Source organism: Equus quagga, chromosome 12 (genome assembly GCF_021613505.1).
Source record: "Equus quagga isolate Etosha38 chromosome 12, UCLA_HA_Equagga_1.0, whole genome shotgun sequence".
Lineage (NCBI taxonomy): Eukaryota > Metazoa > Chordata > Mammalia > Perissodactyla > Equidae > Equus > Equus quagga.
This window is the reverse complement of record NC_060278.1, coordinates 59,897,789-59,913,891: the sequence shown is the minus strand read 5'-3', so window position 1 is coordinate 59,913,891 and position 16,103 is coordinate 59,897,789. Positions and strand designations below refer to the sequence as shown.

Here is a 16,103-nt window from a genome sequence, read left to right as displayed (position 1 = left end):
GGTGATGGATGTCAACTGGACTTACTGTAATGATAATTCACAATATATACAAATAATGAATCATTATGTCGTACATCCGAAACTAATATAATGTTATATGTCAATCATACCTCAATTAAAAAAAAAGGTGAGTCTTAATTCTCCCACTTACTTGACATGGGATCTTGAATGCAATAATTAACTTCTCTGAGTTCAAGTTTCCCCATAGGCCACACATGTGCCTACTACTTCTACTCTGACTTTAACTTCCTCCACCTTCCCTTGGCCCCCTATGCTCCAGACACCCAAGTCTTTGTATTGCTACAATAAGTCAAGTTCATGCCTTCTGGCCTGTGCACTAGCTGTTTCTTCTGCCTCTAACGTTCCTCCTTTTAACCTTCACATGGTTGGCTCTTTCCATTCAGATCTGTTAAACGCCATCTCCCCAGATAGACCTTCTCTGACCACCCAATCAGTCATCCTATTTTAATTCCCTATGTAACAGGTATTATTATCTCGTAATATTTATGTTTATTTCTGCCTCCTCCCATTATAATGTAACCTCAAGGAGAGCAGGGTACTTCTCTACCCTGTGACACTAGCACCTAGAATATAGCAGGCACTCGAGCATTTACTAAAAGAATGTGAAGTACCTAAACACAGAGCATTGCCTTCAAAGGAAAGGCCAATTAGAAGTTAGCTCCCTCCTTCCCTCCACTTACCAAACCCTGTGTTAAGTGCTGTACGGCATTCCTGAGCTTAAATTACCTCCTGCACTCCTCCCACTACCCTATGAGAAAAGCACCTCCTGGGAGCCCCAGATCTTATAAGCTACCTAACTCAACTCTTCACTTGGATGTCACAAAGAAACTTCAAACTCAAAATAGGAGCCAGGCTCCTCAGTGACAAGCAGAGTTACAAGTATGGAAAGGGGAAAGACTAGAAAGAACTCCGTGGTGCTGGACTGAAATGGGAAGTGTCAATATGAACACATGGTGTTTTATATCTATCTATAGATAGACGGAGAAAGAAATGAATGTAGCTATATGTTATGTATGCATATGTGTCTCCTGGTTGTCTGCTAAATCCCAGTAGCAATAAGCATAGCACGAGATCTTGGTTTCTAATACCCTTCCCATGCCAAGAAATCAGGCTCTTAAAAAATAGGTTCTTTCCAGAGCTGGAACAGGAAAAGTACAAGATAAGCTAAGAATGATTTGTGTGTGTGTGTGCACGTGCGTGCCAGAAGGTAAGGAAATGCTAACAAATAATGGGGCCATGTCAAAAGGACACAGGATCCAGCTGAAAGGAGATCTCACTGGCCAAACTTGAGACGATTTGAACAACAAAATAAGTAATGATAATAAAGGATTATAACCCATTAAATAAAACAAGAATCAGTGAGTCCATCCTGATAGACATAAACAAAAAAAAAGTAAAAGAGAAAGAAGAGTAAGCTCTTTCTTGTAGTAGAATACCAACTAATAAATGAGAAAAACAACAGTAATAAATAACAGTAATAACTGATTCAAGCAAGAATTATTACTGGATGCTAAAACGGTGGATAAAAGTTTGATAAACAGGGTTATTTCAAATTATCTCCCCATAAATTATTTATTAAAAATGAAAAATAATTTTATAGTGGAGAAAAGTGGCAGATACCACTTTAACCAAGTGATCCCAATTAACATCACCAACCTGGACCAAACATTATGTGCCTCCTGATACAATCTACTGAGGATAAAGCACCTCTTCTGTGGCAGTCCCGTCAGATTTGCAGAAATTGAATTTAATCCTTAAGACACATTAGACAAATCCAAATTGGGGGACAGTCTATAAAACAACTGGCTTTTTGTTTTTATAAGATAAAAATACATTTTAGTAAAGGAAAAGAATTATCACAAAGGGTATTTGAGAGTTCTTTGTACTATACTTACACATTTAAAATTATGCTGAAAAAAGTTACGAAACCTCAAAATGCCCCAAATCAATCCTTTGCCCCCAGACTTGATCACCTTCTAGTGTTCCCCACAGCAATGAACTACCCCACCATCCATCTAGTTGCACAAGCCAGACACCTAGAGTCATCACTGACGCCTCCCTCTCCCTCAGCCCCCAGACAAACTGCCCCTTCTCACAGCCTCAACTCACATCTCCGGGGACTGGCTATCAGTACGCTTCATCTCAATTACTGTCTTCACTCCTAAATTTGTCTTCGCACATTCACACTTGACCTCGCTTCAAATGATTCTCTACTACAGCCAGGACTCGCTGTTTTCCCATAAGCAAATCTGATCATGTCACACACACCACCACCAAACCCTAGGGTTTCCAATGACTTCCAACTTCCTCCTCTGACCTGCCAGAGAGGAATGATCCTGCCCCACCCATCTCCTCGTATTATGCATCCCCACTAGCAACGTGCTGTTCCTGGAAACCACGCTCTCTTCTAATATAAAGGCTTTGCCTTTGCATTCTGGTCACTCTGTTCAGAATGCTCTTTCTCTCTACTCTTTCCACCCTTTCAGATTCTTAGGAGCCACTGACCCATTCAGTTTGGTCCAATTTCCCTCCAATAAAGGGAAAGAACATAGCATTTATCCTGCCTGCCCTGTACCTCAGTGTAATGTACTTCCGAGACTATTCAATTCCATTACAAAAGATGAATAAGTTTATAGCTTGTAAAACATACGTGAAATCTTTTAAGATATTTTAATTACAGGCAACTACTAGCAAGCAAAAAGTGTGTTAGGCATAGACAGAATTCAGAGAATGTGTTAAATAAAGGTAAGTAGTTAGTGGCATATATATGCTAAACAAGGGATAGAAAAAAATAAGATACCTAATATTCATAAGTTATGTAGGTGCTAAATATTCATGATACTAAACATACAAAATACTAAAAACTCACGATATATTAAATATGCATGAGACTGAAGAAACAAGAGGCAATGAACACTAAATATACATGAACACTTAATATTCATGAGTCCTTAATGTGGCCAGCCATTCGTGACACCCATTCTGGCCTACGTGTCCTCTGCCCAAGGAACACAAAACCCACGGCTGTTCATCAGGCTGACTGGCAAGCTACAGCGATGGCAGACAGGTGAGCCCCATGTCTCTCTGATACAGCAAGTGTGTATCACTGGTCCGGGTGTCACTGTGGGCCTTCTTATGCAAACCTCAACTCTGGTCCCTGTGACCCCACCATGAGCGGGGAAGGCTAAGGCAACAGAAAGAGACGGACACATGAACACTGCATACCACAGGATTCAGAGCGTGGTTCTTTCTCCCTCCTTGCACTCCATCCTAAGTGTGTCGTTAACTTACCCCATCCCATTCCCCTTGCTTCTCAGTGTAAACTGCTGTAACAAACCATATGACTTAAGCATTTTAATTTGCTCTATGAGCCTTTCCATTCCATGATGTCTGGGGCAGTGTGGCTGGTAGTATACCTGGAGGCTACCATTCATCAAGGTAATTTCCCACAGAGGGTAACCAAATACCTAATAAAGGGAAAGAAATCTCTTTTAAAGGAGTATTCCAGCTAATAAATGAAGAATTCATGATAGAAAGAGAGACAATGAGACATTACGTGCCTCCTAGGAGAAGTACACATCACCTATGAAGTATGAAAAAAAAAATCTGAATCCATACAATTTGCTAGATCTAACTACCAATTTATAAGAAATACAGGGGACAAAGAGAAATGTGTCAAACAATATACAAAGATCCAGACTGTGAGAAACTTTACAGAATACTTTGGTTTCTCCAAAAACTAAACTGCAAGGAAGACAAAATTAGATGGAGGGGGAGCCTATATGTTAAGCAAACTTAAAGAGACATTCCACTCAATTACAAACTATGGCCTTTATTTGGATATTGACTGGAACAAATGAACGGTAAAACAAAAAAATAAAGACAAAAAAAACAAAGATTTGAGACAGAAATCTTAATACCAACGACGTGGAGTCGTGTGATGAAGAGTGCTGTGACGATGGCAGTACCACGGCTACGTTTCAAAAGGGAGTCCGTCCTTGATTCTGGAGATACACGCACATATATTTATATTTTATATAAATATATATGAATATATAAATTATAAACATACATAAATATAGAAACATATTTATAGATGAAATGATATGATGTCCGGGATTTGCTTCACATAATTGGCAATGCGGGGGTGGAGGGGCCTGTTCACAGATGAATCAAGACTGGCCATGAGTTGTGGACTGTGGAGGCTGGGTGAAAAGCACATGAAGATTTACTGTCGCTGTATATATTCAAGATTTTCTATAATCAAATGGCTTTGTTTAAAGAGAAAGAAAAAAGCAAGAGGAGAGTAGAGAACTTCCATTCGATGATTAGGGAAGAGCTGAATGGTGCGGTACAGGGATGCGAGGCCTGGAACTACCACAGCCACTTGCCACCAGGAGAGAAACAGCCTGAGAAGGAAACTCACACTTGAAGGGGGGCACAGCCAGGGAAGCACCGAGAACTGGAGCCGGATCCCCGAGGAAACCAGATCCAACGCCCGTCCTACCTCAGAACTTTGTGAGCTGAAGGAGCCAGTAAATCCTCTTTACTGCTGGCCAATTTGAGTCGGATTTTCTGTTACTATAAGTGAAGACATCCTGATACAACCTCCCATTCACTTTCACCTCCTCTAGTCACAGCGCTGCCTCCACATTCCCTCAACATGTTCTCAGCCGAGTCATCAATAACTTCATTGCTGCTAAATCCAGCAGATTCTGTGAGACCTCTTCTTGCTTATCAGTCTTTCTCAGCTGCACCTCATACTCCCTCATCCTCAATGTCCTCTTCCCTAGGCTAGAGATTCCATCCCCGCCCGATTTTCTTTCCTCCTCGTTGGTACTCTATGTCTGGCCCCTTTGCTGGCTCTCCTGTCTTGGGGCCCCTTCTCTCATCACAGTCACTTTAAAGTCACTAGCAGTTACTCACGCTGTTTATTTTAATCACCACCTAAGTCTCACCCGTGAGATCTCCTGAGCTCCACATACGAATTTTCAAGGGCCTACGGCACACACCACCGTTTTAGTTATTCCTCAGACCCAACACTGTCTCTCCCACCCTGTCTCTCTCACACACACAACTTGGCCCTCTGCCACTGTTCCCTTTCTCAGGAAATAGAGTCAATCTTAGCACTTCCCACCATCTCACCTTTCCTTCCACATGACCAATCAATCACCAAATCTCATCTTCCAGCTTCACCCACTCCTTTCCATATCCACGGCTCCCATCTAAATTCAAGCTGCCATCCTCTCTCACCTGCACCAGAATAACTTCGTAACTGTCTTTCCCCTTCATAACTCTTAGTCTCCCCCAATACATTTTCTACTGTTTCCAAGTGATCTTTTTTTATTGTGATAAAATACACATAAGCTTTACCATTTTAGCCATTTTTAAGTGTATGCCAAGAGAGCTTTTGAAAAACAGTTTCCAATGACGTCACCTGGCTTAAGACAGAAACTGAGTAGCTCTGGGTCCAGGTGGGAAGGAGACTTTTCACTAGATCTTTTTTTTTTAAAAAGATTTTATTTTTCCTTTTTCTCCCCAAAGCCTCCCAGTACATAGTTGTGAATTTTTAGTTGTGGGTCCTTCTAGTTGTGGCATGTGGGACGCCACCTCAACGTGGCCCGACGAGCGGTGCCATGTCCGCACCCAGGATTCGAACCAGCAAAACCCTGGCCACCGAAGTGGAGTGGGAGAACTTCACCTCTAGCCACGGGGCCGGCCCCTACATCGATCGTTCTATACCGTCTGAGCTGAATCTGTGCCAGCCTCACCTATTCAAAAAACATTTCTAAGTGTCAAAAAGTAAATTTTTAAGAACTTATAATCAAAACCTCTAGCATCTATGTAAAAAAAAATTGAGATAGCTTAAAAAAAGACATTTCTGCTCTTTCAAAATCTGTTACAATTCTACAAAACATATAAATTAGAGAAAAATTTACCAGGTCAGCAACCTCTTTACTTGAATGTCATCAAAAAAGAGAATGGAAAAACGAGAAGACAGTTGAAAATGAGAAGCTTGAGAGTAGTAGTAAAAAGCCACCAGAAATGAAACCATCTGCTTTTGAAAGCTGCCTTCTCTGAGGACAAAGGTCTTTTAAAATATTTCAAATGTTTCAAATGTCCTTTATTCCAAGAGCCCAAAGTACTTAAAATTTGCATGAAATTCTCATTTTAGGGACAGAAAATGGTGTGAAGCACAGGATTAGGAATGGGTTAACAAAGTTCAAAATAACCTTTTAAGATCACGCACATACCAGGAACCTGTGTCTGTGAAAAATGGAGTGGGGAGATGAACACTTCCTTCAGCTAACTGAAATCCCATCTCTTCAGCTCAAGAAGACAGGGCCCAGGTCCTTCATAAACACTCCTAGGCATAAGTGCAGAGCGCAGCTCTACTGTGCTTTCCTATCCTGTTTTCCTACCTACTGTTCTATTTCTCCTAGTTCATAGGAAAAAATATTTTTAATAAAAAGAATTCTTTGAAATTATTCTAAGAAATATAATCCTATTCCACAATGGGAAACAGAATATCTAAAGGGAACCTAAATCTGAGACTGATAAATTCTAACACTTTGCAATTTATGTTTTCTTCTAAAGAACTCAAAGCCATATAGAGATACTTAATATCATGACCCTGGAGCAAGCAGGGAAACTGAGACGAAGAGTACTTTAGGAAAATGCACCCCCAAAAAGGGGAGCAAGTGGTAGAGGGAGACCTAGGAAGATACTACTACAGAGCCCTTTAATCTAAAATGTTATGCTGGCAAAGAGTCGATGTGTAAAAAAAAAGGAAAACTATGCAAGATGAGTAGAAAAAGCGCTAAATGTGGTCAATGAAAACAATTACTATCTCAGCTAAAGCACCAAGCTTGTCACTACTAATCAATGTGCAGTATTTAATTTAAACATCCTTCTTTGTAATTTACCAATAGAAAAGGTTCATACACTAGTATACAGGGAAAACTAGATCCACGGGAGGTATGAGGGAAGCCTTGAAATGACAGACCAAGGGCCCGGCCAGTGGCACAGTGGTTAAGTTCATGCACTACGCTTCGGCGGCTGGGGTTCATAGGTTTGGATCCCGGGCTCGGACATCCGCACTGCTCATCAAGCCATGCTGTGGCGGCATCCCACATACAAAATAGAGGTAGACGGGCACAGATGTTAACTCAGCAACAATATTCCTCAAGCAAAAAGAGGAACACTGGCACAGACGTTAGCTCAGGGCCAGTCTTCACCAAAGAATTTTAAAAATTAAAAAGAAATTTTAAAAAAGAAGTGACAGACCAATGCTAAATATTATTTCCCATTTCTGTACTAACTAATCAAATATAAATAGGCTTGTTCAAGAAAAATTAAACATACTTTTAAATTCTGCAAAAAAATTTAAGACTTACATTTGAAAGGTGTGATGCTTTCTTTATGCCTTCGCTCCCAGTTCTATGCTATAAAACCGTAATGAACCACAGGAAAAGTACAACATAGAGGCTAAAACACAAACTTTAGTATCATAAAGGCTCAGGCTCTTCTTCCCGTTCCACGTCTTCAAGCTGGACAATCAACGGCAAGTTGCCTAACCCCTCTAAACCTGCTTCCCCATTAAAAAGGGCAAACTATCATATTTCCGAAATCCTTATTTTCCACATGAATATTTGTGAAATCACGTCTTATAATTAATTTGTACTTTAATGTACAAAAAATCTTTTTTTTTTAGATTTTTTTATTTTTCCTGTTTCTCCCAAAGCTCCCCATTACACAGTTGTGTATTTTCAGTTGTGGGTCCTTCTAGTTGTGGCATGTGGGATGCGGCCTCAGCGTGGTCTGATGAGCGGTGCCATGTCCATGCCCAGGATTCGAACTGGCAAAACCTTGGGCCGCCGAAGCAGACTGCGTGAACTTAACCACTTGGCCATGGGGCCGGCCCCCCAAAAATCTTTAAATTGAGTGTGTCTTACAATCTTTAGAGCAGTGGTTCTCAAGTCATTTTGCCCTCCAGGAGACATGTGGCAATGTCTGGAGACATTTTTGGTTGTCACAAGTGGGGTGGAAGTGGGGTGGGAAATACCGCTGTCACCTAGTAGACGGAGGTCAGGGATGCTGCTAAAACCCTACAGTGCACAGGTCGGCCTCCCACAACAAAGAAGCCAATAGTTCTGCGGTTGGGAAACCCTGCTTTAGAGCTGAAGAAGAAGAAATAAGATACTATCTACTTAATAAGGTCATTCTCAGAGTAAAAGAAATAATACATGTAAAATGTTCAAAATTGTACTTAGTACAAATCACATGTCCAATAAAAGCTGTTTTTTTTAATTCAATGTGCTTAAGATAATTTACTTACCTACTAAATACCAAATTCCTTAACCTGGCCCTTCAAACAATTCTGTCCCAATTTGCCTCTCAAGCTAGGTCTCCCACCACTTCATCACATAAACCTCTTCCAATGCAACTGGTCTGTGTTGTCTCACTACACTACCTGGGTTTCACAACTTCATGCCTGCACACAAACCACTTCCTCCATCTACAAGGCCAGCCTGACCCCCTTCAGGGTCTAGTCTAACTACCACCTCCACTTCAGAGGTGTCCTTTACAGGTCAAGAGGCTGAAAGTGACCTCTCTCCCGTCTCCCACCCTGCTCCCCGGCACGTCACTGCTCCAGTTCCACGGCTCATGTATTTCCTGAACTCCACTATAGGTATTCCTTTATCCTATCTCCCCTACTAGCACAAACTCTTAGAGGAAAGGCACGGTTTAAAAACCTGTAGCATTTGACACTGTTAATAAGACCACACCCCTTGAAACCTTCTCCTTCCAGAGCCTCAGTAGTATCATACTTTCTTAATTCTATTCCTAACTCTCTGATTGCTCTATTTCTGCCTCTTTACCTCGTGCCCCACTCCCAAAACCATTCTAAGTGTTCACTAGAATCCCTAGATTCTGTCTCAAGTTTCTTCTCTCCCTCTACAATCTCATCTACTTCCAATTTCAATTACACTGCTCTACACAGAAGATTCCCAAATTGTTATTTCTAGCCTCAACTTCTCAATCATATTCCATACCTACATGTATACCTATCTACTGCACTGAATTTCTCAGATAAGCTATTTGGCCAACAGATCAAGTTCATGGTTCCCAAAAACAAAGCTGACTTCTCATTCCAATTTGCGGCTCTCTCCCTCTCTGACAACAGCATCACAATTCATCCTCCCAGTCACTACATCCCAAAACCTCAGGTGACCCCATGCTCCTAAAAACCCCAGGTGACCTCATCCTCTAATGTATTACCATTTTATTTAAACCATTCCCCCATGCATCCCAAATTCAGTCATTTAGAAATACTAGGGATTAAATCTCTGCAACACTTTTTCTATCTTTGCCTCTTTTCCATTAATTTGGCTTCTACTCCTGTGGTATAGTGGTTAAGAGCACAGACTCAAGTCAGATTCCCCGGGTTCAGATCCCACCCACCCTAAGCTGTGTGGCTTTGGATGAGTTCTTAAACCTCTGGGCCTCGCTTCCCTCATCAGTAAAACTGGAATGATTAATACTTTCCACCTCTCTAGGCTGTCATGAGGATTAAAATGAGATAACACATGAAAAGGGCTTGGCACAGAGTAAGCACTCAATAAATATTAGCAGCTTTATCATCATTTCCACCCTGCTCAAGCCCTCATGATCTCCTGCCTGGACTCCTGCAGTAACTTCCCAAACCGGCCTCTCTGCTATCAGTCACTCTTAGACACAGGGCTACCCACTGCCATCGCAACCTTCACATACACGTAAGAGTTAGAACTTACGTAGGGCTTGGACAACAAAATGTGTTGGGATACACAGTGAAATGTAACAAGGTGTATTTACAATAGCAAATAGTTTTTTTTTTTTTTTTGAGGAAGATTAGCCCTGAGCTAACATCTGTTGCCAATCCTCCTCTTTTTGCTGAGGAAGACTAGCCCTGAGCTAACATCCGTGCCCACCTTCCTCCACTTTATATGTAGGATGCCTACCACAGCATGGCGTGCCAAGTGGTGCCATGTCCGCACCTGGGATCCAAACTGGCAATCCCGGGACCGTCAAAGCGGAACATGCAACTTAACCGCTGCATCACCGGGCCGGCCCCAGCAAACAATTTTATATTCCTAAACTAATGGTATGAAAGGGAGAATGATAGTTGATAAAGTTGAAATAGTAAATTGACACTAGGAAGTGAGCCTTAAATTTCATATTAAGAACTCTAAACTCAAGAATCTAGTAAGGAGGAGTGTCATAAAAGGTTGTGCACCTCCCGCTTTCCCCAAAGGATGTAAGGGAGTAGAACACTTAGAGGAAACCCAGTAACATCATTGCTGAAATGGGTTAAGCTGTTCAAATGCAGCAGCACAGACAGCACGAACATTTAATTCCCTCTGCTTTTGCAATTTGCTTAAAGTAATTAGAATATCTATTGTTTCAAATTCATCTAAACAAACTCTTTTTCATCTGATCAAAACTGCATCTGCAGGGCCGGCCCCGTGGCCGAGTGGTTAAGTTCGCATGCTCTGCTTCGGTGGCCTGGGGTTGGCCAGCTGGGATCCTGGAAGCCACGCTGAGGTGGCGTCCCACGTAGCACAACTAGAAAGACCTGCAACTAGGATTTACAACTACGTACTGGGGCTCTGGGAGGGCAAAAAAAAACTGTATATGCATTCTCCCACAAAATAAACTTAAGATTTGGGCTCTCTGGAATATTTTTAGTGGGAAGAGAAGAATGATTCAAAGCTCCTGACATCCCAAATTAAGCAAATACTCCATCTGCTTTCCAGGTACTACAATCCTGGTGCTTTATTTCTTTTTTGTGGTTCGATAACTTCATTCTATGCCCACAATTGATTTCTAGCTATCATTTTAAATGACTTTTGGTCATTTAAGACAACATATGGTTCTAAAAGTGACTACTTTTTAATATGTCAAAAATTAGAAAGTATCTGATGGAAAAAGAATACCTCAGTGCCTGAAGACCCTATATGTCATCATTAAAGAAGTGGTTTTAGTAAATCGTGACTTAAAGTTGGGCTAATTTTTTGAATGATTAACTGAATACTATTAGGTAATACCTTTGAAATATGTTGTCTATTAACATTTACACATACTTTGAAAGACTACTGATTAAAGAATAAACATTCTTTAATAATGTAATATTCTTAACAATGTAATAATTTCCTGTTACTAAGCCACTCTCTTAAGGTCTTCTAAAGTTGTTTTTCATTCCATTTTGAATATGATGTCTTTACCCATGCCAACTGCCGCCAAGGCAAATGTTAAGTGGGTACCAACAATATTCATCTAAACTATCTGAGAGTGTATTAAGATCTGCACACTCTTTACAGAAAAAGGGGAAAAACAGACTTCCTCCATGTACTATGGGCACATTTTTCACACTTGCAGATAAAGAGAGTAATCTGCAGTTTGGTGTGAAGAGCAAAGACTTCAGAGTCAGAAAGACCTGAGCTGGCATGCAGGACCATCCCCTGCCAGGTGTTTAATCTCGAGCAAACTCATCTCTCTGAGCCTGCTCCCTCGTCTACAAAACCAGAACAGTACCCATCTGCAGAGCTGCTGGGGAAATAAACAGAGCCTGTCTCCAGCAATGCCATACACTTTGGCGTCAAGCAGTCGATCGAAACCCATCACTGCCTCACTGAAAGTGTGATAGTAGGAGAGGTGTTCAACCTCTCTGTTTAAGTGGCATCCTCAGTTTTCTTAAGTGGGGAACACACCACCTACATCGCAGAGCGGCTGCGACTCCTGAAAGTACAACCTAACGCAAAGCCCCGAGCACAGAGCCTGCCCACAACAGACGCCCCAGACCAGGGTCCTTTCACCCTCTCTTCCAGTGGTCCTCAAGTGGTCCAGAATCCAGGAAAAGGGCCCGACAGACATCCAGAAAGTAGGCCACTTTCTGGAGAGCAGCCGGTATGAATCCAGGGCAACATTGTGACATCGCTACGACAAGCATCCAAAGAAAGTACTTTCGTTATTCTGTTTTGTACACACTGCTTTTCTAGGCAGGTCACTACATAAATTTCTCTCTTTCCGTTTTCTTCTAAATACTTAAACAGCTTCCATTTCTCCTCCAAACGGATATTAGCTTCAGTATGCTATTATTCTCACCGCTGATATCAGTGGTTCCAAAACATAAAAACACCCTAACACTCTGTGCTTCCAGCAATGTGCTACTCTGCACACTTAGTTCCAAACAGATCTCCAAAACTTCAATTCTTTCAAAACGACTTTTACTACTATAGACTCCTGATGCCAGTTTTAAAACCTTTAACATCCTTCTACTTCAGTATCAGAGCTTGAGAATTCAAACGAAACGAAAAGCTGTCATAAATTTAAAATCACGTTCACATGATGTTTCCCTTGAAACTAACTCCAATAATTTCCCAGACACAGATTCGTTTGCTAGTAAACTGAAACGTGCAGTCCTGAAAACACTCGGCGTGTACCTTCCAGCGGTAAGAACACAACCACTGACCCACCTACTTCCACCGTCCCAAAAGGGGAAATAAGCCATCCTCCCTGCCCCCCAAAAAAAACCCTATATTGAACATCCAGAGAAACATCTGTAAATAGGAAGCTTTCCAACAGATTAGTATATACATCCACAATTTATTAACTGAGGCACAGAAACCTTACAAAACGACTCTGAAAGGCCCCAGGCGACGTGACCCTACAGGAGCATCCTCAAACGAGAAGCTCCCTAATTTTGGGGGGGTGGGGGTGGGTGCGTTCCACAAGCCGGGCTCCCAAAGCGACAGCGAAGGAGTGACAAGCGGAGGCCCTTTTCCTGTTATTCCGCAGGGCCTGGGTGGCAGGGGGAGCGCCGAATCGCTGCCGCCCTATAGGGCAGCGTCAACAGCACATGCCCCCAAAACACTCTTGGATCCAAAAAAAAAAAAAAAACCCAAAAAACAAAAACAAAAGACATCCACAGTGGCGAGTTTTTGTTGCCCTTAATTTAGGAAGCCGAACTACGTCTGGGAAAAGGAAGACGCCCAGCTGCTAACACGCAAGGACAACAGCACCCTACAGTCGGCCCCCCTACAGTCGAGGAGGCGTCTGGGACCACCGATCTAACAGCGCGAGGTGCCGGAGGAGGAGGAGCCGGGCTCCAGGAGGACCCCGACATCGCTGCGGCATCCCCCGGGGTCAGCGCGGGCATCCCGTAGGGCGCCGCCCCCATCCCAGGATGGAGAAGCCCCCCACCCCCACCCCGCCCCGAGCATCCGGGCGGGGTCATCACCCTGGGGGTGGGGTGGGGGGGCACGCGAGCGGCACAAAGGGGAACATCGCCAGCCCACGCCACCCCACGCAGAGACCCAGAACCGCCCCCCAAAGCCCAGCCGCCCATCCCAGGCCGCCGGGTCTGGACCACCTGGACCCATCCCTCCTCCCGGCCCGCGGACGCGCTCGGGGGGCCGCTCTCACCGGTCCCGAAGGCCTTGGCCACCAGCCAGGCCAGGTTGCAGGCCACCTTGGCCCGCGAGAAGTCGTAGTGGTCGAAGGGCTTGATGGCCGGCACGAGGAACGTCCGGCGCGCGTCCCGCGGCTCCGCCGCATCCCCCATCTTCTCCCGGCGCGACCCTGCCTTCCTTCACATGGCGGCGCCCGCGGGGCACGGGCCGGCGCGGACCCTCGCGGCCGCCGGCGCGGCGGGCATGGGAGCGGGGCGGCGCCGCGTCCGTCCCTCCGTCTGTCCGTCCGTCCGCCCGCGAGCGCGCGCGTGGCGCTGCCGCCTCCCCTTTGTCTCCCCTCAGTCACACGGGCGGCGAGGGCGGAGGCTGGAAGGGCCCGGAATGTGACGGGGGGGAGGCTCGCTCAGTCACGTTGTGGAAAATGTCCCCGCCATCGTCGCCGCCGCCCCCTCGTTCGCCCGTCTGTCTGTCCGTTCGTCCGTCCGTCCGCCCTCCCGCGGGACCCTCGGCCGGTGGGCGGAGGGCGGAGGCCGAACGCGCACGCGCGGGCGGGGGGGAGGGTGGCCGGCCGCGGGAGACGCCGCGGGGAAACGCCGAAACCACTGCGGCGCCCGCCCGGCCCGCCTCAGCGCTCCCCCCGCCGCCGTCTCCGCCCGCCGCCGCTGCCGCCGCCTCCCGAGTCTTCCTCCCGCCGACGGCGAAGGCGGCAGTGCGACAAGCCGTGGGTCCCAGGCTCTGAGTGCCTGCCTCAGCGGGGATGCCCTTGGATTGCCGCCCCCTCAGCCGGCCCCCCTCGGCCGCCCCCGCAGCCGCCGCCGCCGCCGCCGCCGCTGCGGTGTTCCGGCTGCGGCACGGGACGGAGCGAGCCGACGCGGGCACTGAGCATGCGCCCTCCCGCGAGGGCGGCCCCGCCCCCGCCGCGCTAGCCCCGCCCTGCCGCCCGCGGAGCATGCGCAGCCTAGCGCCCCGCCCGCGCCCTGGGTTCCGTGCGGCTGGTCTTTGATGCTCGCTGGGCAGGGCGCCCTGGAGTGGACATCCTCCGCGTCCCCGGCGTTTGCGGCCGCTCCTCCCGCTGCTGGAAGAGGAAAGGGAAGGAAGGGAGGAGAGAGAGGCCTAGCAGTGGCTTTCATTGTTTAGCTACACAGTGGTTAAGCAAAGAGAACTGGTAACGTGCACTGTTACGTGCACGCACTTTGCTGCGAACTTGACGTGCATGATCCTGTTTAGTCCTCGAAGTAACCCTAAGGGGTAGATGTTATCGTTGATGGACCCTGAAATTGCAAAGGTGAAGTGAGTTGATTAGGTCACGCATGGGGCTTAGCCAGGATTCAGGAGCTATGAAGCTCCCACCCTGTATTAATTTCGCGACATCATGATACTTTTCTTAACTGGATGCTCCCCGCTTAAACCTCCTCTCTAGAAGGGGCACGTCCATCAATGCCTCCTCGTTCCTTCCAAATAAAGCATAAATTCTCATGCAAAGCGAACGGATGCCCACCGTGATTTGGCACCTGCAGACCTTTATGGCTTCGTTTGTCAGAGCCGCTCCCCATTTTCCCAAAGGGGCGTTCCTTCTCGGATGCCCGCGTCTTTGCTCGATGCACTCCCTCGGTCCACTCCTCCTCGGCAATAATCACTTGCTCTAGGAAGCCCTACCGACACCCTCCCGGTCAGGTAGGTGCCTCCTCGACTGTCCCCAAAGCACCCTGTTCTTATTTCTGTCACAGCACTTGCCACATACATGCAATCAGCAATTACTTATCTGTCTTTCCCACTGATGACAGGGTCTATCTTCAGCTTCTGTACAGCACCCAGCCCATAGGAGTTGGTCAATTAATGTGTAGGAACTAAGGATGGGTATTACTGTAGTTCACACTTATTGAGCTTGACTCATTAATGCCTCATGTTGTCGCAAATAACCAATAACCATTCTATAGAGGAGAAAGATAAGGTGAGATCTGAGCCAAGCTGAGGAGGAGCCTGGGATGGCAGTCTCCACAAAGGAAGAAAGTCTTCCAGACAAGCATTTTTAGAACAAAGAACATACATCAAACATGCCCAGGATCACATTCATCAAAGTTTCAAAGAGATATTCAGTGCTAGATTAGCAGGTCAACATGACCCTGATGTCTGGGAAAGGAAACTTACCTTCCCAGGACCAATATTGGTGTGGCAGGAAAGGAAGTCTGCATCCTTATCTTGAGAGAGTGCATTCCTTTACCTCAAGATAATGTTGAGTGCATTCTTCGCTTTGGTGGTTAAAGCAGAGGTACAATGTAAGGTTGACAGGCCACAAGTCAGACAGGTTTAGTTCAGGCCGAATCAGGTTTAAACCAGGATAGCTACTCCATATGCCTCAATAGGTGAAAATTTCTTATCACTCACTATATCTCATTTTACTGCATTATCTAATTTTAATCATTGTCAAACCCTGTGGTATGTCATTTCACAGATGAGAATACTAAAGCTCAGAAAAATTTAAAAATTACCCCATATCACACTACTAGCAAAGTGGTAGACCCAAAATTTGACAAATATGTATCCTGGGCGTGTTTAATGTATGATTCTTTGTTCTACAAAGTATAAGACTGTACTGAAAACCATGCTTGTCTGGAAGGCTTTCTTCCTTTC

The 16,103-nt window shown here is 45.2% G+C and overlaps 1 protein-coding gene across 2 annotated transcripts in view; it reads right to left on the bottom strand.

The window, feature by feature from the left end:
* CAMSAP2 (calmodulin regulated spectrin associated protein family member 2) overlaps positions 1-13,624 on the bottom strand; it is a 108,376-nt gene extending 94,752 nt beyond the window's left edge. For both annotated transcript variants that reach the window (XM_046678327.1, XM_046678328.1), the window contains exon 1: positions 13,486-13,624. In XM_046678327.1, the coding sequence (XP_046534283.1) occupies positions 13,486-13,624 (139 nt within the window). The remainder of the gene's footprint in view (positions 1-13,485) is intronic.
* Positions 13,625-16,103: the final 2,479 nt, after the last annotated feature.